This window comes from Hypanus sabinus, chromosome 10 (assembly GCF_030144855.1).
Source record: "Hypanus sabinus isolate sHypSab1 chromosome 10, sHypSab1.hap1, whole genome shotgun sequence".
Taxonomy (NCBI): domain Eukaryota; kingdom Metazoa; phylum Chordata; class Chondrichthyes; order Myliobatiformes; family Dasyatidae; genus Hypanus; species Hypanus sabinus.
In genome coordinates this window covers 57969343-57995038 of record NC_082715.1, presented here as the reverse complement: position 1 = coordinate 57995038, position 25696 = coordinate 57969343, and the positions used below count along the sequence as shown (strand labels likewise).

At 39.9% G+C, this 25696-nt stretch overlaps 1 protein-coding gene across 2 annotated transcripts in view; it reads left to right on the top strand.

The window, feature by feature from the left end:
• LOC132400676 (ribonucleoside-diphosphate reductase subunit M2) overlaps positions 1-25448 on the top strand; it is a 30432-nt gene extending 4984 nt beyond the window's left edge. For both annotated transcript variants that reach the window (XM_059981894.1, XM_059981895.1), the window contains exons 2-11: positions 19087-19146; positions 19251-19319; positions 19637-19789; positions 21034-21150; positions 21235-21368; positions 21450-21544; positions 23014-23147; positions 23573-23677; positions 23888-24001; positions 24929-25448. In XM_059981894.1, coding sequence (XP_059837877.1) covers positions 19087-19146; positions 19251-19319; positions 19637-19789; positions 21034-21150; positions 21235-21368; positions 21450-21544; positions 23014-23147; positions 23573-23677; positions 23888-24001; positions 24929-25081 — 1134 coding nt within the window. In that variant the 3' untranslated portion in view covers positions 25082-25448. The remainder of the gene's footprint in view (positions 1-19086; positions 19147-19250; positions 19320-19636; positions 19790-21033; positions 21151-21234; positions 21369-21449; positions 21545-23013; positions 23148-23572; positions 23678-23887; positions 24002-24928) is intronic.
• Positions 25449-25696: the final 248 nt, after the last annotated feature.

Here is a 25696-nt window from a genome sequence, read left to right as displayed (position 1 = left end):
TGCTCCATCGACCTGCGTGTGGCCTCATCTTGACGGTAGAGGCGGCCATGGACAGACATGTCGGAGTGGAAGTGGTCTGTGGAATTGAAGTGTGTGGCCACAGGGAGATCCCGCCACTGCTGGAGGACTGAGCGCCGGTGTTCGGCAAAACGTTCTCTCAGTCTGCGGCGGGTCTCCCCAATGTATAAATGGCCACATCGGGAGCACCAGATACAGTATATCACCCCAGCTGAGATCAATAGATTTCTTGGATCAAAGAAAACTAAGAGAATCAAGGGATGTGGATCAAAGGGATGGCTAGCACAAGAGGGCACAGTTTTAAGGTGCTTGGAAGTAGGTACAGAGGAGATGTCAGGGGGTAAGTTTTTTCACACAGAGCGTGGTGAGTGCCAGCGACGGTGTTGGAGGCGGATATAATAGGGTCTTTTAAGAGACTCCTGGACAGGTACATAGAAAAATAGAGGGCTATGGGTAACCCTAGATAATTTCTAAGAAGGACATGTCCGGCACAGCTTTGTGGGCTGAAGGGCCTGTATTGTGCTGTAGGTTTTCTATGTTTGCATGTTTCTAAATGGGCACATGGGTTTTATCCTGCTCCTGTTCTTTCTTCCTTTGAAGCATTTGGGCCACAAAGGCTTTGTGCTATGTAAAGAAATGTAACTATCTGATAAGTAAATTGATCTTTTGTCTTTGAATCACACAGTTTCAGAATTAAGTTTCACGTAATCCTAATATTTAATACCCATATACTTGGAGGCTGCACCCATATTATGCAATTTATGTTTCTTTGCAAAATTCCTTTGTTTATTCAGTGGCCCAAGGGCAGCACCAGACTCTCACACAGAAGGATATATGGGGTAAGGGAGGTTTTTATGAATATCAAACCCAGAACAACGTCCCTATTTCTATGTCATATTCCAAAACATGAGAGTCAGTTACATTATCCCACTGCACAGAGAAGGAACACATTCAACAGCACTTGCAGAGATGTGTTAATTGCCTGCTGCATCATGCGACAATGGCATATTTGGTCAGAGGCCTTTTATTTGCAAATGCTGTAGTATTTGAAATCCAAACAATGGGAACTATTAAACTGAATTGTTAAAGTCCCTTCCTTCACTGGTGCAACATGCAAAAAGCAAAACAGGTAAATTCCAGATGACTGAGCTGCAGAAGGGGAAAACAAAATATGGATGGTGAAGAGGTTCATGGTTCATGAATGGTGTCAGAGAGGGTAAGATATTGGTGTGTTAGGGGGATTCGAATGATGATGGTTGTTGCTTTGGGAAATCTGGGGAGTGAAGTTCCCAGGTGAGTATAGGGATTCAGGTAAGGAGATTGGGATATAAGGGTAATTTCAGCAGATCTGGGTCAAAGAAGTGGACAATCAAAGCTGCAGAGAGGTGTTAGGTGATTGGTGGGTGTGGGATAGCAAGTGAGGCTTGTGATTTTGCAGGAACTAATGGCAGATGAGGGCAGTGGATACATGGACTGGGCAAACTAGCATTAAGTTAAAGTTATACTACGTTCTCAAGCCTTGAGCCGGGACATGTATTGCAAAGATTCCTTTTAAGTCATACTGATGCAGAGTGAGCAGCACTATGAACATCTGATTGTGCTGAGAATCCTCAAAACATCAGAACAGAACCTAATTTCTTTAAATGATTTAAAAAAAAAAGTTCTATGGGAAAATTACAAGCCAGAGAAAATCTGCAGAGGCTGGAAATCTGAGCAACACACACAAAATGCTGGAGGAACTCAGAAGACCAGGCAGCATCTGGGAAAAGAGTACAGTCAACATTTCGGGCCAAAACCCTTCGAGACCCTGTCCTGCCAAAGTGTTTCGGCCTGAAACGTCAACCGTACTCTTTTCCGAGATGCTGCTTGGCTTGCTGAGTTCCTCCGGCATTTTGTGCGTATTGCTATGGGAAAATTATATAATCATGTGTACACCAACAGTTGATCTGTGCAATCTGATTCACAACATGCCAAGTTGGCCAGATTTCTAGTATGATGCAATTTGACCCAGGAACATTATAATTCTGTTCCGTCTTAAAAGGAAAATCATTTTTGATACACATAGTGTTGAAAAATATAGCACCATGTGGCTGAACATCATTCCTTGAAACTGCAAAGCAGCCCAAGAGACAAAAAGATGTCATTAAGCAAATACCTGTCTAGAAGTAGGATCATCCAGTAGTTTTGCAATTATCTATTGTTGTAAACTTCAAAAACAAGGATCTTTATTGTTTATGTTTCTCCAGCATAAGATTTGTATCTATGAAATTTTTAAAATTAATTTTGTCAACTTTTGTTTGCAAGTATGATATTCCATAGATGTTCCACTGTATTAAACAAGCTATTTAAATATCAACCTTTCTAGTTAAAAACACTATATTCATGTTGGTTGTTGTTGCTTGGAAACTGCCTAAGATGATTTTTGCCTTTTTTTTAGCTTTCCCGAACTGTGCTCTGTGTAAAGCCATTGGAATCAGTGGCATGATACTATTGCAGCTTTATAAGATCACATATCCCACTTTGAGAAACAAACAGACCTTCATTTATAATCTTCAACTTAATTTGCATAATTAAATGCAACTTATTATATATTTAAATTTATCTCATTCCAACCTCTTCTGACACTTCTTTCCTGCAGAAGGCAATAAATACATCTTAAGTCCTATTAGGGAAACATTTTATGGTTAGCTTTGCGATCAAATTATTGCAACTGGCTCTCGTCTGGCATTCTGTCTAGTTTGGTTTATAAAATATAGTATCACAAACAAGTACTAGCTGTCTGAGGACTTCAAGAGATTAAACTGTTGTCACCACAGCAATCTCTAACTATTCACTTTAAACAAGTGTTTAAATAACATGGTTTGATTAAGGAGCTGAGTGGGCTGCTTGTAAAATGGGTCATTTGCTATTTCCTACAGTCAGATTTCAGTGCATTATTCAGTTGAATAATGGACTGTAATATTTATTGTGATTATCCATCCTGCCCTTGTATTGATAATGCCATTAAATATTATGTTCTACTGTCACACCTTTTCTCTTTGTCATTCTATTAATTTCTTTATCTTTAGCAATTTGTAAGTATTAATTGCTGTACAAGATAAAGACTTGACTCAGTCTGAATGTAGTCTCCTAAAATGTGTACTCATTTTCTTCATCCTACATCAGACATTGCAATAGACGGTAAAAAGGGATCTTCGTCATTCCAGAAGCTGTTTAGGACATCTGTATAATGACTTTTGGAATATTGTGTTGTTGACACAGTTAGATCCAACAACCCTGCAAGGGAGAGTCTAATTATCTACCCTTGATATTGCCATTATTGAATCAAACATTGTCAATATCCTTGGGGTTATCATTAGTCCAGAAATTCAGCCAGACTAGGCACGTATATACCTTGGCTACAAGAATACATCAGAGATTGAGTATCCTGCAGTAGAGTCTCATGAAACCCAAGTCTTACTAGCATCTACAAGGCACAAGTCAGGAATATTATACATTTGTCATTACCTTGAGTACTGCATCATCAACTATCTGTTTAGATTAAAGTAATCTGTTTGATTGGCACTCCATCCATGACCATAAGCATTCACTCCTCCCACCACCTACATACAGTGGCTTTCAGATTTTCAGCATCTGCAGTCCCTTGATTTTCAACTACTGCTAAATGCTTTAGCCGTTTCTTGAGAAAACTTTTGGAAAAAGAAATGGATATAGACTTTCACACTTGCTATTTTAAAACACTTCACTCATGCTAATGAGAGCAGGTTGTAAGCATATCTTTTTTTCCCATTTACAATCTACTCATGCTCTTCTGAAGTAGGCTTCTGTGAGACATATTGATCATGCCTGTTTATTTTTCTATGACAGAAATAGTTCTAGGAAAATTGGCAATATTAAATTAAGTTTAAGTATCTCAATTCACCTTAAGAAAATTTTTTGCACCTTTTACTGACTATGGGACATGGGATATCTATTGTACATTAATGGTTCAGTGATTGATAGGAAATCATTACTGTTACAAACCCCGTAACTGGGTGTCTTACCAGCAAAGATAGGAGTATCTGTTGGAGTCTGGTGATACTATTTTTAACAGTACTTATTAGTAAAAATACACAAAAATAATATCAATGCAAATATACAGATAATATACATCATCAATACTAAACCTAAAAGTGCAGGTATAATAATAATCAATAAGAAATAAGATCTATCGTTGTCTAGGGGATAATGAATTGTCTGATGGAAATATAAAGTTCAGTTCAGTTCATGCAGGCTGCGGTAGTTGTTGGTCACTGTGTTGCAATGGTTGGCGAGAGAGAGAGAGAGAGAGAGAGAGACAGAGAAAACAGTAACAGCTATTGACTTGCCGACTTTCCTTTATGATCTTGATCCATCGATGCGTTGTTGTTGTGGCCATTCACGTATGACCCCTCCATCCTTTAGCTAGACTGTTCCATGGTGGACTTGTCACCCAGGCAAGGGTGGACACACACACAAGCCCCCACCGGTCTCGTAGCGGTGACTCCTGATGAAGGGTTTCGGGCCAAAACGTCGTCACTACCTCCTCCCATAGATGCTGTCTGGCCTGCTGAGTTCTGCTAGCATTTTTATTTTTTTTAAACTAATGAGGTTGATGATTTTATTTTGCATTGTGATAGAAGGTGGTTGAGCTGAGAAATTCGTGTATCTTTCTTTTCCCTCATTTTCTGGTGTTATTTCAGATGTCTGACAATATTTTGCTTTGATTTAGTATAAATTTAAGGCTTTGCCATTCCCCTTGCTAACTATGGACCACATAGAGCTCTTTTCAGCTGTTGCCGGAGCTTAGTAGGCAATGAGAGATTGATGGAAATGTCAGCAATCAGCACACACTGGTTTAAAGTACTTGGAAAAGGACCAGGAAATTTTGTTTTAAATACAGATAGATATTTTTTGGAACTACTTGTGAAGTCTTAGAAACCTATTTCTAAGGCTACAGTAAGGAGGATGTGAGAGTGGGCCTAATTGGTTACCACTTATAAAGGGCTGTCCCAGATGTGATAGACCCAATCATCTCCATATTTTGGTTTCCATAATGTTCTATATTTGATACAAAAGGCAAATTTATATTTAAGGTAAATGTTATATATTTAATGTTTTAAAGTCAAGAGATTCTGCAGATGCTGGAAATCCAAAAGAACACTCACACTGTGCTGAGGAACTCAGGGCGTCAGGCATCATTGAATGATTTGGAATGAAGAGGTCCTTTTGTGGCTGGCTGCCGGAGACTAGTGGTGTTCCGCGGGGGTCAGTGTTGGGACCGCGTCTTTTCACTATATATGTCAATGATTTGGATAGCAGAATTGATGGCTTTGTGGACCTTTCAATATTCGGTAGGTTTCAGTGAGATTCCCCCTCATTCATCTAAGCCCTCGCAAGCACAGGCCCAGAGCCATCAAATGCACCTCATGTGCTTGACCTCTACATGCCCAGAATCATCCTCTGGACCCTCTCCAATCCCAGCACATCTTTTCTGAGACAAGGGGCCAAAACTGTCTTCCGTCGTGAAGACTGACGCAAAATACTTATTAAGTTCATCTGCCGTTTCTCTGGCCCCCATTACTACCTCTCTAGCATTATTCTCCAGCAGACCACTATCCAATCTCACCTATCTTTTTCTCTTTACATATCTGAAAAAAAAACTGTTGGTATCCTTTGATATTATTAGCTAATATTTTGTCTTTTCTCTCCTTATGGCTTTTTTCCAGTTGCCTTCTGTTGGTTTTTAAAAGCCTCTCAATCCTCTAACTTCCTATTAATTGTTGCTATTATATATGCTCTCTCTTTTGCTTTTATGCTGTCTTTGACTTTCCTTGTCAGCCACAGTTGCCTTGTACTGCCTTTAGAATATTTTTGTATGTATCCTGTGACTTCCGAATTGTCCCCAGAAACACCAGCCATTGTTGCTCTGCCATCATCCCAGCTCGTGGTGTTGATTGGTGCTAATCCAAGAGAAAAGTCAACATGGACATGTTAGGCACAAAGGGCCTATTTCTGTGCTGTACGACTTCATGACTTTAATATACCTGATGTTCTGTGTTTAATATTCGATAACAATTTAGTGAGGTATTTCTTTGTGCTGCTTGGAATGACCTCACGTTAGCATATCAAGGGCTTTCATTTAAAGGAAAATTATTTCCACATTCACATTTGCATGTCCAGTTTGAATGTGAATTCTGTGGCTCGTTAGGGATCTCCGACAGAAAAACACACTCAAGAAGTATATAGGGGCAATTTAAATTTAAATTATTACTGTGATTGGCATAGTTTTAACTAATATGGTTTAATCTTTGATCTATTTTTGTACAATCCCCTGTGTTAAATTGCTGACTTCTGAACAGCCCTGCTGTCATTATTCCATGCTCAGCCATTGAATTATAAGTAACAGATTAGGTAAACTGGGAGTATAAAAAAACGTGCTATGGAATGAGAAGATATAAATTGTGAATCATTTGCTGTATTATTGATACAATTTCAATGGCTATCATCATCGTGTATTTTAATTTCAGAGAAAGCCTCACTCAATTGCTGTTAAATGAAAATGAGTTTTGCTTCTACTTGGACCTAACATTTCAAGAAGAAGCAGTAGTAATTAATTGTACTTCATTAATTAACTAAAAATGAAAACCAGATGATCTGATACCTGTATTTGAACAAATATTTAGGAGGACCTGTGCGTTTATTAGTGTTTTTGAGCAGTGTCTGTATTGTATTAGCTACTGACTCAATATTCTGTGCTATTTCATTTTACCATTCCTTGGGAGCATTTTATAATCATATCGGGGAACTTTGCAGATTTGGCCTGATGTCTCCAGGTATTCACAAAGAATGTTTGGACTCCAGTCGGTGAACTCCAGATCCAGATTCCCTCTGGTCTCTTATCTCTTCCAACACAGAAAAAATGGCTCATTGAAAGTGTCCTTATAGAGTGATAGCTGCCATCCTTCTGAACAGGCAATGCTTTCTCCATTTATTTGCAGCAGATGCCAGGCACCTGAGAAGCAGAAAAGGAGCTATCACTGGTGCTGTTCCCAACTTTTTAATGAAAATAGAGAAAAATATTTTCTCCTACAGTCCAGTTTATGAAAGAAAGGTTAATTAAGTATGGAATTACGCCATATTAGTTGAACTAAAAATATGAGAGAATCAGAGAAGCCAATCTGATCTTAAGCCCACCTAGTTTGCAAGGCATGTTGTTAAATCTATTTGGGAAGGGATATATCTCTGAGCATTTTATGAGAACACATCCGAGAGTATAATTTGCTAGATTAACTCATTCTGTAGCTAATAATCTTCTAAAATAAATTGTCTCAACCACTATTGGTAGTAGAGTATTTCTTAATCTAACCATTCACTGTCTGGGAACAGGATTTTTGCTTTTCCATAATGACCTTTCATATTTTGTAGAGCACCCTTGTTGGGTTACACTTTAAACTTTGCACCTCTAGTATCAGACCTGTAAATTCTCAAGTCTCGCTTCATTTCTGAGAACAGTGAATCTGCACCGCAGAATTTGCAATGATGTGAAATCCGTCCCCACACAAGGTGCCCCAAACTTCATACAAAACTTCCAGCATAGAAGTACATTGCCATGCTTCTGTGTGCTTCAAGACAAAACCAGAATTTTCATTTGTCCTTGTTATGAGTATGTAAATGCTTCTCTTTCATCTCTTAAAATAGCCACATGGCAGGTGCCCTGCCAAAATGAATAGTGAGAATATTATAAAGTATTTGTTGCTTCATAATATAAGTTATGCTAATTTTGCTGTCTCCGAGAGGATTGCGGGAGGCAGAGGCAACATGCATGAGTTTCCTCATGGTGAGGGAACTGCGGGGGAACACAAGCCATTCAACTCCATACCACCAACTGAAGCTTCCATTGTTAGCTGATTAAGGCGATAAGGGAGATTGAAACATCTAGGTAAATGGGGAAGGTGAGCCTGCCTTTTGATCACTGATGGGACCACTCTGCTGCCAGAGAGGGAGACTGTGTGGCCTGCCATTGTACCCAGGATTGTTACCAAGGTTTTCTGTGTTTTGGATATGGACTTGGACTATGGACTTTTTCACCTCTTTTACCTACCTTCCTGTTCCTTCTGAAACATCTAACCATATCTAACATCTAGCAGCAATTTCTCCCTTTATGACAGTCAAGGCTCTGTAATGGCCACAATGTTGTATTTCCACGTACTGACCAAACATTGTCCTTGTTCCTGATACTTATTAAAAGAGACACTCTTCAACCCATTCAACTGACTGCAATTATGCTCTATCCATTGTCTATCTTTCCTCACAGTCTCTCTACACTCTGTATCTACCTTTACATCTACTGCTCCATCCTCTGAAGCAACATAGAAGAACACTGTTGAACACTGTTCAGCGCACTAGAGTCTGTTTAGTAGACGATCCATCCACCACTGGAAACATTTACATTTTCCATTCCTTGCTCATGTTGACTGCAATGTGCATCATTTAAAGGAAATAAAACAGGAATCTGCAAAAATATTGTCATAATTTCCAAATACATGTCCAAGGGATATCTTAAAGATCATGTTTGTCTCCTGACTATAATGATTTTGAAGCATGACTTCATTTCTTAGGGCAGTATCCAAGGCTCAACCATTTTCAACTACCTCCCTTCCTTCATAAGGTCATAATAATAAGATCCCAGAATGTACAATAAGATAATTGGACAGATTTATTGGAATCAGGTTTATTATCACCGGCATGTGACATGAAATTTATTAACTTAGCAGCAGCAGTTCAATGCAATACATAATCTAGTAGAAAGTGAAAATAACATTAATAATAATAAATAATTGCCTGTAATTGCCTCACAGGTAGATAGGGTAGTTAAGAAAGCTTATGGGGAGTTAGCTTTCATAAGTTGAGGGATAGAGTTTAAGGGTCGCGAGGTAATGATGCAGCTCTATAAAACTCTAGTTAGGCCACACTTGGAGTACTGTGTCCATTTCTGGTCGCCTCACTATAGGAAGGATGTGGAAGGATTGGAAAGGGTACAGAGGAGATTTACTAGGATGCTGCCTGGTTTAGAGAGAATGGATTATTGATACGTGAATCAATTATGTATATTGAATAGATTTTAAAAATGCAAAAACAGAAAAGTGAGGTAAATTAGTTGTATTAATTGGGAGTATATGTTAGCCTGTACCCTGGGAGAATGTTTGTTTCCTTCCAAGAATGTTGTTGTTCTTTTTCATCCACTTCAGATTGATGTGATTGAGTTTAATATATCATCTGAAGGAAACGTCCTGTGTTATCTGTGAATATTTACTCAAATTTCTGGAGTGAGTTGCAAACTTGACTCACAACTGTTACAACTGTAAAAGGGTAAAGTAGCCACAAATTTACTTTAGTTAAGAATGAGATTGATCATAACATGAATATTTGTCATTGAGTCTACTTCAAGTCCATTTCTACAATTGTCAGGATTTGACATCCTTGTGGGGTGTCAATTGCAAGTTTTGACCTGGTAGTCTGCGATCTTCCAGATGGAAAATGACATGTTCCAGACCTGTCTGCACTTGTCAACTGGAAGGATCAGGGTGAGGAATCTGCGCTTTAGTAGTTAGGCTCACTCATGAAGAAAAACCACTTGGGAAGAATACCAGAGGACTGTTGGCCCCCACAGAGCATCACGCTACACCACAGTCAGCAGAGAAAAACAGGAAATAAACCTTTTCCTCAGAGGGACAACATTGCATTATGAGTTCACCTATAAAGTCTGTATGAAGTATAAGTCTTGTGTTAATAAATATGCAGATGTAGTGCATTTGCCCTTGATGTTTTATCAAAAACATAAATAAAGTAAATGAGTAGTGCCATCGCTCAAACAATGAAGTGAACAGTATAATCTACATAATTTAAGTGCTTGTAAAAGATGTCACACGTCTTCCTTTTGTTAGGTTCAAAGTTCAAAGTAAATTTGTTATCAAAGGTTATATATGTCACCATATACAACCCATTTTCTTGTGGACATATTCAATAAATCCATAATGGAATAATAACCATAATAGAATAATGAAAGATTGCAGCAACTTGGCATTCAACCAGTGTGTAAAAGGAAACAAACTGTGGAAACACAAATGATAATATTAAATAAATGAGCAATATTAAGAACATGAGATAAAGAGACCTTGAAAGCTTTGGGAGCATTTCAATGGTGGGGCAAGTGAAGTTGAGTGAAGATTGCCCCTTTGGTTCAGGAACCTGGTGGTTGAGGGGTGATAACTCTTCCTAAGCTGATGGTGTGAATCTTGAGGCTCCTGTATCACCTTCATGATGGTAACAGTGGGAAGAGAGCATGACTTGGGTGGCAGAGGTCACTGATGATGGATGCTGCTTTCCTGCAAAAACACTCTGTGTAGATGTGCTCAGTGTCGTAGAGGGCTTTACTTGTGATGGACTGGGCCATATCCACCACTATTTGTAGGTTGGACCCAAGTGGTCATTAGTTTGAAGACCAAATGTACTGTGAGCAGGTATATACAGCAGTTATTTCATTGAGGAGCTGTGAGGCTAGTAGGTAGCTGTACTTTAAAAATGTGCCCAAAGTTGTGGGCTGCAAGATCATAGGATCCTCTGTAATTCTCCAATGCAACATTGTACAGTGAGTGATGTCAGCCCATGTACACTCACAGAGAAATAGCAGTGTCATGGTAAGGGAACAAACACAAAATGTTGGGGGATCTCAGCAGGTCAGGGTTATTATTTTGCTATGGAGAGGAATAAATAGTCAATGTTTCGGGCCAAGATCATCTTCAGAATTGGTCTATATATTCTGCAAAGATTTATTCATAATTGCCTGATTGCCAACACAACTATCAGCACAACTATTTCTGACCCTAATCAGGAGGAGCAAGGCAAAATAAATGGTGAAAAATAAAAGTAGTGTCACTTTTTATAAAAGAAATTTCAATGATTTAAATTGCCGTTTATGGCTCTAAGGCACCACCTATTGATGAAATATTTTAAAAGCATAGTAATTTTGCTAGTACAATGAATTGACAGTTAGTTAACTTTTTATTAATTCCAAAACTACATTTCACTTCAGTGTCCTATATTTTACAATGTAAGAACAGGTTCTTTCACCAAAACTGCATAAAATAAACACCAAAGAATGAGCTAAATAATTCCATAAATAATGAAAAAAAGCTCAAACCTTCTATGTACCATTATTAGCAATCTCTGCTGTTTTCCATTACATTTAGGGAGCATATCTTCTTTATCATTGCATTTCGGCATTCAGTCCTTGGAACATGTCTATTGATACAGTACAGGTTGTCATAACGCCACTCACACATCGAATTTTCAACTTCTAAACTTATTAAGTCTAAAACCAAGGTTCTGCACATTCTTATGTACTTCTCAAAAATGGGACCAGTGCTTTAACATTTTAAAAACACTGTGGGATTGTGACACAACAAGAGCACTATCTTCCCATATGTACAATGTACTATGTTCCCTAGGTGCACATGGAGGCTGGAATCCCTCAATAGCCAAGTACCACAGAAAACAACAGTGCATTATTTTTATCGATGTGTTTTATGAAGTCTGGGAGAAAAGAGAAATTCTCACAATTCTCTCACAGTACCTTTCACAAAAGGTTTAGTTTCTAATTAAAACACAAAAATACAACTGCAGATGCTGTGGATCAAAGAATACAAACACAACACTGGAAGAACTCAGCAGGTCAGGCAGCATCTGTGAAAAAAGAGTAGCCAACGTTTCGGACCGAGACCCTTCATCAGGAATGGAGGGGAAGAGAGGACCGAAGCCCAGTAATAGAGACGGGGAGGGGGTAGGGCCTAGAGGCACAAGGTGGAAAACCAATCAGAGGAAAGATAAAGGGGGGAGAGGATAAGCATGAAAGAACTGTAGAGATAAAGAAGCAGAACGTTGAAAGGGGAGAGAGGCAGAGAGGGACCTGGGATAGGGGGAGGGGGAGGGAATTACTGGAAATTGGAGAATTCAATGTTCATACCACCAGGCTGGAAGCTACCCAGATGGTAGATGAGGTGTTGCTCCTCCAACATGAGTTTGGCCTCATCATGGCAGTAGAGGAGGCCATGAATGGACATTTCTAGATGGGATATTACAGTGCTTCCAGGTGAGGCAACACTTCACCTGCAAGTCCTTTGGAGTCGTCTATTGCATCTAGTGCTCCTGGTGTGGCCTCCTCTACATCGGCAAGACCCGACACAGATTGGGGGACCGCTTTGTTGAGCAACTACACTCCATCTATCACAATAGACAGGACCTCCTGGTTGCCACCCACTTCAACTCTGCCTCTCATTCCCATCTAGATATGTCCATATATATCTCTCTGCCTCTCTACCCTTTCAACTCTCTGCTTCCTTATCTCTACAGTCCTTTCATGCTTATCCCCTCCCCCTCCCCTCTTTATCTTTCCTCTGATTGGTTTTCCACCTGGTGCTTCTGGGCCCTACCCCCTCCCCTATCTCTATTACTGGGCTTCGGTCTTCTCTTCCCCCCCCCCCCCCCCATTCCTGATGAAGGGTCTCAGCCTGAAACATTGGCTACTCTTTTCTCATGGATGCTGCCTGACCTGCTGAGTCCTTCCAGCGTTCCAGCTTTGTGTTCATATTCTTAGTTTCTAATTAAGTACTTCATGGCCACAGCCTATTGCAGAAAACAAACTCATAAAAATAGAGTGAAAATGAACAATCTGTTTTATATCAGGATGTTTCTTAAGCGATTAACTTGACCAGGATATCAGGGGATCCTTCTGTCTTTTTTTAATATCTTTTGTATCCACCTGGGATATGCAACCACTGATGTCATGCAGACAATCACTTAAGAGTATTGATAATGGCAGGGTTTACCCATTTTATAAAGACACTGCCAAGAAGAAGGCAACAACGCTATAGCCTTTCCTTCTTAAAGGAGCTTTTATTTTAGAATGTCTCTCCTCTGATACCTTCTCCTCTTACGTAGATGGTTTATCTCAAACTCACTGGTTTGGGTTTTGCGAAGGAACAACAATTAACTGTTGACTTTGGAAAAAGGCAATACACAAAGAAATAACAAGTTCTATGATAGTAATAAGTGCTGTCTGGTGCCATCAAGAGCTGGTCTCAGTGATATTAAATGTGAGGCAAAAGAGCTTCTTGAAGTAAAAGAGAAATAAAAACCAGCAATCAAAATTGGCATTTAATTACCTTAGATTACATAGCATGAAATAAAGGGCCATCTGCATGGAATTAAAGTGGAAACTAAATTATTATGAAGTTTGAAAAACACATGTTACTTTAAACATCAATGGAACTTTGATCAATGGAATGAATGGAAATAAGACTTAGAAACTATTTATAGTGTCAGAGGTTTTGTTCAGAAATTATGAAATAGTATACCATTGGAAACTCAGCGATACCACATTCAGCTGGGGTTAATATTTCAATAGTATTAAAAGCAAGAACAGTAATTAAAATTCAGAGTTCATATTAAATTACTGATTACACGTGGATTTAATCTGCATTGAATACGGCCAGTTGACAGCCAAAGAACTGAATATAACACCAACAACTGGAGGATTTCCACATTAAACTGTGCAAACACAGATTTCAGAATTTGATGTCAACATTTTACATGGTGATGATAGTGAATTCTGCTCTTTGCTGTCATTGTAAATTCCTGTCCATTATCTAATTTGTCCATGTTGATGCCATGAAGAACCAATGCATCTATGGAAGATACCACCCTCCCTCAGTTGGATTTTAGGGGTTAAATCACCTCAGCAAAATAAACAGAAGGCCTGCCTGGAGTGATGGCAGTATGTAGATGCAAGTGAGTGCTATCTTACCTGCCATTTCCTTGAGTTATTAACTTAATTCGAGACAGTAAAGCAATATTGCAAATATCTTGCTGGGAGAGTCTTCCAGAAGTACCAGTTCCATAAAACGCATGTACTTCTTCATAAAATACATGTAATCCCTCTTGATATTGACCAGCTCACCCTCGTTCCCAATGTAATGAATCATGGCAATTTCCTGCAGGCCACGTACAATACTTCTGTTGAATTACTCTCACTGCAATCTGCAGCATATAATTTCCCTTTAAGCAATGTACTTTTAAATTAACTTAATAATCAATGGATTTCACTACCTTATGAAGGAATCGGCAGACTTAATTCTCAAGCAAGCAGGTACGGCATATTTAAATGGATAATGGCTCCTTGTCACTGCTAGAAGCGAAGCAGGAGGGGAGAGCTGAAATACAGAGGGATGATATCCCCTATATCCAGCATCTTGTTAGCAAATGTGCAGTCACTGGAGATCAAAATTGGGAACCTGAGGGCAAGATTGCTATATTAGAGGGAAATGAGAGGTTGTTGTGTTTTATGTTTGAATGAGATTTGGCTTACTCCCAGTACCCCAGATACAGTGATCAGACCCAAAGACTTCCCAATTCACAGGATGGACTGAACTGCTGATTCGAAAAACGCAAAAGGTAGGCCAGTACCCAAAACGGAGCTGACTAGATTTACAACATTCTGCTGCTTCTTTCGGTCCTGTGCAGTAGCCGCTCCATACCAGGCAGTGATATAGCCTGTCAGAATGCTCTCCATGGTACAAATATAAAAGTTTCTGAGTATATTTGTTGACATGCCAAATCTCTTCAAACTCCTAATGAAGTATAGCCGCTGACTTGCCTTCTTTATAACTAAATCAATATGTTGGGACCAAGTTAGATCCTCAGAGATCTTGACACCCAGGAACTTGAAGCTGCTTACTCTCTCCACCTGATCCCTCTGTGAGGATTGGCATGTGTTCCTTCTTCTTACCCTTCCTGAAGTCCACAATCAGCTCATTTATCTTACTGACGTTGAGTGCCAGGTTGTTGCTGTGGCACCACTCCACTAGTTGGCATATCTCATTCCCTTACGCCCACTCGTCACCACCTGAGATTATCCCAAAAATGGTCATATCATCAGCAAATGTATAGATGGTATTTGAGCTATGCCTAGCCACACAGCCATGGGTACAGAGAGAGAAGAGTACATCTATATGAAGCATTGTTACTGGAAAACAGCATCCATCATCAGGGACCCCCACCACCTGGGACATGATCTCTTCTCACTTTTGCCTTGGAAATACAGCAGACTCAGGACTCACATCCCTCCAATCCTGGTGTTCCTGACTAGGGTCAAGTTAAACAGAGGCATTGAAACTTTGAACTTTGATGATGGCAGTTGCAATTATTAAGGATAGAGTGAAACATAAAACTGCTTCCATTGTCATTTGAAATCTCATGTTTTCTCAGAGACACCGACTGCAAAGTTCTTTTTCCCTTCAAATTTGCCCTAACGCAAACCTTTGAAGGCAGATCAGGTGTAGTACTACGCTAGATAAAATTATCTCATGTATCATCCGAAAAACGTATATGCATGTGAGTATCATTACAGCATCAGTTACTGCAGTCCCAAAGGCCATGCTTGCTGTGTAACTGTCCTGACGCAGGTTTTCCAACTGAAAACATTGACAATTCCTTTCCTTCCACAGTTGCCTTTCAATCTGCTCGGTTCCTCCAGCAGTTTGTCTTTTGTCTCCATATTACCTTGTAATATTCTTTGCATTTTAATCTCCAAATGGCCTTCTCGACAATTGTGGAAAGTGGGCTGAACTGTTATGCTATGAATGTATAAGTAGAAGTGTTGAAGAAACACACGAATGTGCACATTTGGAGGATTTGTTGGCTGAGTTTCAAGTTACAGTCATGGTCATTGACTCAGGAAGTGGACACATGCTCCTATTAACATAGTGGTATTGAAGTTGAGATCTTCAAGTTCCTCACCAATATCCTCTCCTGGTCCAACCACATAGATATCGTGGCCATGAAAGCACCTCTAATTCCTCAGGAGGTTAAATAAGTTTGGCATGTTGCTCTTGACCCTCACCAATGCTTCTGAAAGCCTCCTGTACAGATGCACCATGGTTTGGTTTGGCAGCTGCTCTGCCCAAGACTACAAGAAACTGCAGTGAGTTGTGGAAACAGCTCAGCACATAATGAAAACCAGCCTTCCTTCTGTGGACTTTGCTGCCTCAGTAAAGTGTAATAAAAGACCCCCATTCACCCCAGACATTCTCTGTTCTCCCTCCTCCTGTCAGGCAGAAGATAGAAAAGCCTTAAGGCATGTTTCATTAGGCTCAAGGACAGCTTCTATCCTGCTGTTACAAGTCTACTGAACAAACTGCTTGCACATTAAGCTGGACCCTCGACCTCACAGACTATGTCTACCTGCACTGTACTTTCTCTGTAAGTGTATTGTATATTACTACTTCCTGCATTCCATCATCACTCTTCCCTTGTACTACCTCAATGTGCTGATGAAATGATCTGTATGAATGACAGGCTTCACTGTACCTCAATACATTTCATAATAATGGAGATATTTACTGAACAGTGCGAAGACTGTTCAATGAAGACATGTGTTGATGATAACCTCCATCATCTCTTTCAGGGTCTCACCACAGACTTTTGTTTGAGGAAAAAAACATATGAAAGTCAAGACCGGAAATGTGGCACAAAGCTCATGGTCTGCCAAGCAGCAGTAATCTCTGCTGTCCTATACATTTCTGAAACATGGACTATCTGCAGAAGGCACTTCAAAGTTCTGGAGAGAAGCCACAAGCACTCTCTCCACATTATCTTGCTAAAGAAATAAGGCTCTCGGCTTAGCTTCTGGGGAGCAGTTAGAAGCCCAGTATAAAGAATGGAAGATGCTCACCCATTCCCAAGCTACCACCTGACTACCAAACTAAGCACCTCCTTATCTATCTATGACAGATCTGTGGATCACATATTGCCCTTTAAACACAAACACGAGAAAATCTGCAGATGCTGGAAATTCAAGCAACACACAAAATGCTGATGGAACGCAGCAAGCCAGGCAGCATCTATAGGGAGTACAATCGACGTTTTGGGTCAAAACGTTAGTCCTTCGTTGGGACTAACGGAAAAAAGAGATAGTAAGAGATTTGGAAGTGAAAGGGGAGACCCAAAATGATAGGAGAAGACAGGAGGGGGAGGGATGAAGCTAAGAGCTGGAAAGTTGATTGGCAAAAGGGATACAAGGCTGGAGAAGGGAGAGTATTATAGGACGGAAGGTCTTGGAAGGAAGAAAGAGGGAGGGGAGCACCAGAGGAAGATGGAGAACAGGCAAGGAGGGAGGGAGGGAGATAGAGAGAGAGAGAGAGAGAGAGAGAGAGAGAGGGGATGGGGTAAGAAGGGGAGGAGGGGCATTAACAGAAGTTCGAGAAATCAATGTCCATGCCATCAAGTTGGAGGCTACCCAGACAGAATATAAGGTGTTGTTCTTCTGATCTGAGTGTGGCTTCATCTCGACAGTAAAGGCAGCTATGCATTTACATACCAGAATGGGAATGGGACCCTTTAAACCCATAGTGTTGGAATGAAACGAGTCTGTCTGGGAAGAGAAGCTAAATGGAGTTGTTATGCTTGGCAGCATTTGGTATTAATCTGAGTAAAACAGAGATTGCAATGGTTTTAATGTCCTCAATTTACTGCTCAAGCCTTCTCATTCTGTCCAGCAAGAAATACAATTGCATACACTATTAGCAGCTTGATTGAACTTGGTTGTGATGTGTCTGTGATCATATAATCTGCCAACAATTCTGCTTTGTTCAGTCCCCAAAGCACATACGTCCTTTTCAAAATAGGTCACTAGAAGTTGATCAGAAATGATAACCATGGTTCTTTTCGTTCACTCCAAGATCTGCGGTCTTTGTATTGCACTGTGAATTCTGTCCACGGCAGTTTCAGATCGAACACGGTTAATTTAGTACTCCGACCACCAGAGGTGCTACAAGAGTCACTGGGAATGATTTGATTAAAATTCGGATTTTCGAATTGTTTGTGGAAAAATCTTTAACTTCTGTGCGCGTTTTGATTGTAATTATATTCCCTACATATTGATAACGGGAATAATTGCCTTACGTGAAGAAATGCCTTAAGATTACATTGCACTGAAAATATTCGGACAATAAGTTGAAAATTTGTTCCACATTGTTAGTAAATGTTAGTATCCACATTAGTTAGTATCTTATTTATAGGGAATCAAGGGATATGGGGACAAGGCAGGAACCGGGTATTGATAGTGGATGATCAGCCATGATCTCAGAATGGCGGTGCAGGTTCGAAGGGCCGAATAGTCTAGTTCTGCACCTATTGTCTATTGAATGGAATTGTGAACATAATACAAAGCAAACGACAGGATCGAATCTGTCAGAATATATCCGCTAGTTAGTCTTGCACCGATTTCAGATGTTTTGTTTTATTGCTCCATTACATTTTTGCGCAATGTGCTTAAACTTCCTGTTGCATTTCATCAATTTTGCAATAAAACTGACTAATATTTCATCCAAACAGTAAATTGCATGATCACCAAGATTTGCCAAATCTCAAGGACATTTCCTTTAATTTAAAATCGGTTGGTAGACCGGTAATGACTTGCACATTTAAAGGGAACAGTTACAGCGAGATTTTTTTTAAAAAATCGTATGATTTAAATATCTTTAAAAATAATATAAGAAATAAATACATTGTGCAAAGTGATACATTGAAGCATTTCCCGCCAAACTGGTGGATATCATTATTGTTCTTGTTGGCGGGCGCTTTTGACAAGTTGTAACTCCCGCGAACTTTTGGCGTGTACTGATTGGCCAGCAGACTCTTAGTTTCGTCACATCAGGGGAGGTTCCGCTGCTGCTGATTGGAAGGCTTGGAATCCGCGCCAAGTTCGCAAAAGCATTTCAGGGAGAACCGGCGCGCCAACCCTGGTATTCATAAGGAGACGGGTTTTGGAGCGTTCTGCAGAAGCAATTTGTGCTCAGTTGCAAACCATTGCGTAGGTTAACGCGGTTTCCCTCCAGTTTTAAATCTTTTCTCCTACCTTTCCCTTTAACGAATTCTCTTTTATACCTTTCGGTTATCAAAATGTTCTCGCAACGCACTCCTCTCGCTGCCAAGAATGAAAATGTAATCTTTACTCAGATGAATGACTTTTCTCTCAACGATAAGGAAAATACGGTAAGTAGGAGGAAATTTTATTTCCCTAAATGTGCAATCCCATTATTTAAAGAATGATACGTGTGATAAATGGGGGAGTAATTTTTTTTTTGTTCTTTCTATAGCCACCTTCTGTAAACAGTACGCGGATTCTGGCCAGTAAAACAGCTCGCAACATCTTCGGAGAGGCCCAAGTGAGTAGCCCTTACGGTTCAGCCTTCCCGGCTCCCGCTAACCTGAGAGCGCGGTTGGATTGTGGCGCCAAACATTGCTGACCTGCGCCTCTGGTATTGCAAAATCCCAACGACTGCGTTTCGTCCCGCGAGCGAAGCCGTGTAACCTTGATGTTTCAAGCCTTATGACTTAAAATACGTGTTTTTTTTTCCTCTGGGGATGGGGAACCGGAGCTGTTTGGCGCCAAATGTTTCGCTCCCCCCCCTCCTTTTCCCGGAGAAAGAATCTTGCGGCTTTGTGTAGAGCTGGTTTTTTAAACAGTGAATTTTTCTTTCAGATCAAACCTGAAAACCTTAACGAGTCGTCGAATTTACAGGATGAGCCCCTATTAAGAGAAAACCCCCGCCGTTTTGTCATTTTCCCCATACAATATCATGACATCTGGCGGATGTACAAGAAAGCTGAAGCGTCCTTTTGGACGGCAGAAGAAGTAAGAACTTCACTAACAGTTGCTGATAAGTCTTTACAGTAATTTGATTTTCTCCGCTTTTAAGTAGTACTTTCAGAAACCCTTAACTGTTGTACCATCTGAGCTTCATAGTGACCGTTTGTATTATGCAACAGCTGAACCTGGATTTGGGTATTATAGCTGACAGGCCGAGAGGAGGCGCTTGGAGGCTTTAAAATTTAAAAGCATAAGTTAAGTATTAATGTCTAGTTGAGCGGGAATGTGCCACGAAGAGGAGGGGTGAATGTTGTAAGCTGATTTATGACGTGCAGTTCAAATTGGAATACACTGGAGTCATCGGCGGGAGCTGGAGTAACACTACTTAGATAATCTTAAACAAGTTAATGCAATCTTCAAGCGATATTATGAAAAAAATACTGATTTTATTTTGATCCTGATTTTATTGGTTTTCCCCAATAACAATGAAGATACTCCCCTGGTCTAATTAGTCTTGTACGTGACCTCTACAACCTAAACGCCCTTGAGCTATTCAAACAGCCTTACAAGCTGCCCAGCTATTAGAGAATACAACTCTAGACACAGCTCGACCTGGCTTCACATCTAACACACACTTACAATATTGATTAAGTTGCAACTGCACAAACAAAAATATTACAAAAGTTAGTATTCATTCATAGTTTTTATCCTTTCATTCTTTTTTGCCCCCCCCCCCCCCCCCACCATCCCTCTGCAGCCAGTTTGATTCTAACTAACTTTCCTTAGTTTTATTGATAATGTTGATAAATCCTGGGCATTCCAAAATCTTGGGCAATATTTTAATTTTGTTGTTCCTGTTGATCCTGTGCCAGGATTGAGCAATTGTGCCTTATTGTTGCACACATCAAGTGGTGGCATCTTGCTTTGTCATCAGCTTTCCTCGTTTATGCCTCTCATCCCAAAAATAAATTTCGTATTACTAAATCTGAATCTGATATATATTTCTTTTATGCACATCTTTCCTTTTTTTCAGGTCATCTCTGTTCATGACTTTGATCCTTGTTCTCCATCTTGCATCTTTTTTCAAAGCACTTTCAAATGTCAGACTTGCCCTTTGTTTTCTGATTCCAATGTTCACATTTCTAAAGCTGCAGTTTCATAATGTAGCTGAGAGAATGTTAAATCTTGAAGTTTTTAGCGAGAATTTTAAATTATTTTGAATTGGCAACCAGTGTTTTCTTGAATTTTGTGACTGTCTGAGTACCAATGTGTATAAATTTCTCTTTCAGGTTGATCTCTCAAAAGATCTTCAACACTGGGAGTCCTTGAAACCAGAAGAAAAGTACTTCATTTCTCATGTCTTGGCTTTCTTTGCAGCAAGTGATGGCATTGTAAATGAGAATTTGGTAAGATGTAATGTTTTTAGCTGGTATTTTGTGGTCAAATTGTTTTGGTGCATTGTTACTCATCTTGCTTTTACTTGTCAAAAGGTTGAACGTTTCAGTCAAGAAGTTCAAGTTACAGAGGCTCGTTGTTTTTATGGATTCCAAATTGCAATGGAAAATATCCACTCCGAGATGTACAGTCTTCTTATTGACACTTACATTAAAGATTCTAAGGAGAGGTAAATAGATTGTCAATGCAGCTTCAAATTATCACCTTTTCTATCCATTCAAACATTTGAAGTATTCATTTTCCTTCATAGAGAATATCTGTTCAATGCAATTGAGACTCTTCCCTGTGTGAAAAGGAAAGCTGACTGGGCACTACGTTGGATTGGTGACCATCAAGCAACGTTTGGTAAGGACCGGCAACTTGTAACATTTGTAGATGAATGAGAAAAGAGCGTGGTCTGGACGGAGAGCCTCCTTGAAGGAGGCAGTTTTCCTGCAACAGTGCTCTAGGTATGCTCAATGGTGGGGAGGGCTTCTCCTGTAATGGACTGGGCTGTATCCATTACTGTTGGTAGGGTTTTCCATTCAAGGACATTAGTGTTTCCATACCAGGTTGTGATGCAACAAGTCAATATTCTGTACACCACGCACCTATAAAAGTTAGTTAAACTTGGATGATATTCCAAATTTCTGCAAGCTTCTAAGAAATTACCCGCTGTCATACTTTCTGTGTAATGGCTCTTGCATGTTGGACCCAGGACAGATCCTCCATTTCCAACTGACTGGGGTCTGCAACTGAGGAAATCAAGGCTCAAGTTGCACGAGGAGGTATTGAGGCCAAATTCTTTGAGGTTTATTGATTAGTTTTGTGGGGATGATGTATGGAATGCTGAGCTGTACACAATGAAGAGCATCCTGATGTATGCATCTTCACTGTCCCAATGTTCCAAGGTTGAGTGAAGAGCCAGTGAAGTGGCATCTGCTGTGGACTGGTTGTGGTTGGTAGGATGGAGCAGATCCAAGTTACTTTTCAGGTAGGAGTTGGTGTGTTGCATCACCAACCTCTCAAAGCACTTCAGAAGTATTGGATAATAGTCACAGAGGACCCTGTTCTTGGAACCTCTTGACTGCTGCAGTGAGGTTAAAAATGTTGAACACTCCAGGAAGTTCATCAGCGTGGGTCTTTGCCACTCAGCTAAGTACCCAATCTGGGCCGAATGCTTTCTGTGGGTTCACCCTGCTAAAGGATGCTCCTATGTTGGGCTCAGACTGAAATCACAGGGTTGTTGGCTCTGTTTTGACAAAGTGACCATAAAAGACAGCTCACCTGGGAGCAAGGCATCGTCATTTGGAGTAGGAGGTGATAGAACTCGAGCCCCACCGCAACATCCTTCAGTGACCTGCTTAGTTGCCTTGGTAATTTTCCTCCTGCTCCGATTCTCGGCTCATGCAGCAGCAGAAGTGCTTGTTCCCTAGCAAAGATTTACTGATTGCACTTATTTCTCTTGGGAAGGAAATCTGAGGAAGAGTCTTGACATCTGTTTTTATTGTAAAACACTAAACCTGCTTGCCGGTATATGTGGCAGTCAACCCAGAGGACTTGAGTGGGGTTTGTCTCTAACCACAACACTTGATTTAGAGCTTGATTCTTGCACTGTGCAGGACCTTGATCACCGTTGGTCCATGGTGATAGATAGGTTGTCACCAGTAGATCTTTACCAGCTAAGAGTGAATCTAGCACTATGCTGCTTCCAGGAAATACAAACTCTTGGGATTGTAATATAGAATTTGCACTGAATTGAATAGCCTTGCATTTATGACAAAAGCTGTTAAATTCACATCTTGAAGTAATGTTGATTATGTTACATTTACCAGGTGAGCGAATTGTTGCTTTTGCTGCTGTTGAAGGAATCTTCTTCTCTGGATCCTTTGCTGCGATTTTCTGGTTGAAGAAGCGAGGTTTAATGCCTGGGTTGACTTTCTCCAATGAACTCATAAGCAGAGATGAGGTATGATATTCAAGTTGTGTGGATTTTGATCTAATACTTTTTAAAATTACATTTTAGTATTGTTTATTCTGAAATAAAGTAAATAAATCTTTGCAGTGATAACCTGGACATGCTTTAATTATGAATGCTAATTGTATGCTGAAGGCAAACAATTTTGCTTGGATAGATTTCTGGGTGGCTTCAGTTCATGATCTGTTTATGGGCCCATGTCTTTAAGGGGCAGGATATATTTTGTTCTGCTTTGTAGCAATTATGTTTTTCCTTTGTAAAATGGATCTAGTTTCTCATACTTTTCCCCCATCCTAATTGGGGAGTCCTTTGGTTAAGTTGTATGTTCCTGTTGGATTTGTATTGTGATGTATTTATGAAGTTTCATAATCCAAACACATAATTTTAAAACCTAAAGTGGTGCTATAATTTTGTAGGGCCTGCATTGTGATTTTGCTTGCCTGATGTTCAAGCACTTAGTAAGAAAACCTTCAGAAGAGAAAGTACGAGACATCATCCAGGATGCTGTTTGTATTGAGCAGGTAATTATAAAAATAAAAACTTGTGTACATTTCTACAGAGATAATTGGAGTTATGTTTAGTGGGATCTGATTAGGGTTGGTTGTGGTTGGGTCAGTTTTAATTTTGTCTTTAATAGCAGTTCTTTGTAGGATATGCAGTTGACATATTTCTGGGGATCTGTGTTAAGTTATTTCCCATTGAACCCTTTCAGTAATTTTTTTTCATTCTAGGAATTCTTGACGGACTCTTTACCTGTGAACTTGATTGGAATGAACTGCATCTTAATGAAACGTTACATTGAATTTGTAGCTGATCGATTAATGTTGGAACTGGGATTTAGTAAGGTATGATGCACGAACATACTAGAAGTAGGACTACACTAGCCTGCTTTTTCCATTTTAATGATCTGATTGCAACCTCAACCCTGCATTCCCATTTATCCACATAATCTTTCATCCCGTTAGCAAGAATCTATACTTTGTCTAGAGTTCCATGAGATCTGCAAATTTTCACTGCCAATTAAATAATTAAATGTTTGTATTTTTGGGTGTGGAGCTGTGGTCTCCCCTCCTGGCATCTCTGGACCACCCCCTAACTGTCCTTTACTTTTCCCTGTTGAGCCTCCAAGCTGGCCACTGGCCTGGCTCCTGCAGCTGTGCTGGGGATGGTGTGGGGTGTATACTTGTTGCTGAGAGGTATGGCCATAGAGAAGTCACCCACCCGAAACCTCCACTCTAGGTGTGAACTCGTCAAAAAATGACTTGTCTTGATGTTTGCACCCAGCTGGTTAGTTCAGAGTCCATCCAGTTCCTTGACCTTGTAAGTCAAGACATGTAGTTGGATGCATTTTCCACAGACTTGGGTATCCTACATCTTAACAGGAGGAGTATTCCACTGCCTTAACTACCATCGTGCCTACACTTGTTCCTTTGGCTCTAACTTTTCAAGCTTTAAATTCTAGCCTCAACCTGTTGAGCCAACACCAGAGTACTTGGAACACTGGCCCACTGTTCTGCTTGAGCCTTGCTTTTTCTTAATGGCCTTGCTAAGTTAGTAATAATCCAAGCAATCTCCCACTGCAGACAAGTCCTGACAGACCCCACTTGCTTCTTGAAATTGGCAGGTTCGTTCTTGAAGTCCACAAGTTTCTGTTTCCAACATAATCTGTGATTTCCCACCCCACAGACATTCCAACAGCCCCAACTTACTTTTTTAAATGTTCAATTCATCTTAAATGTCAAATTGATTTGTGTTAATGACTTTCTTTGTAGATCTATAAAGCTGAAAATCCATTTGACTTCATGGAGAACATTTCTTTAGAAGGCAAAACAAACTTTTTTGAAAAGAGAGTTGGAGAGTACCAGAGAATGGGTGTGATGGCCAAGTCCGTTGATAACTCTTTCACACTGGATGCAGATTTCTGAAAGGACTGAAGATTTGTGTCTAGGACAAAATGGGATTGAAAAGCTGACTTTTGTTAGTTGCATGAGTGACTTTTTCAGTTTGTATTAATAATGACCTGGTTTGTACAATCAGTTGCATTCCATAGAAATTGCACATTTTAATGTTTTCAGTAGAATATACCATTTCATATTTGAAATAACATGTATATACAGTAACTAAAGTTTACAGCACATCAGTGTGCATATCATTTTGTTGTAGAACCACTTGAGTATGCATTGGTACTGTCAAGTGTTTTATTAAGGAGCCCAAGTAGCACCCAGCTGTGTTCAGTGGGGTTTTATATGTAAATATTAGTCAAAATGCACTTTCTGAATAAAATTTCAAGCATTTACATTTGTTTCATGTTTCACAAAGCAGTTTATCTTCCTAAGATATGCTAAATTTGTCATATTTTGTATCTACTTTTTAATAGTCCCTATTCCAAGTAGGGAGTGAAGGCACCAACACCAACAGCTTATTATAGATCAGAGAATTGTAGTGCTAAGATACTTAACTCTTACTGCAGAAAATGATTTTATATAGTTTAGTGGACAATTCTGTGCAAATACAGTGATCTGTGTTCAATGCCCACTGCT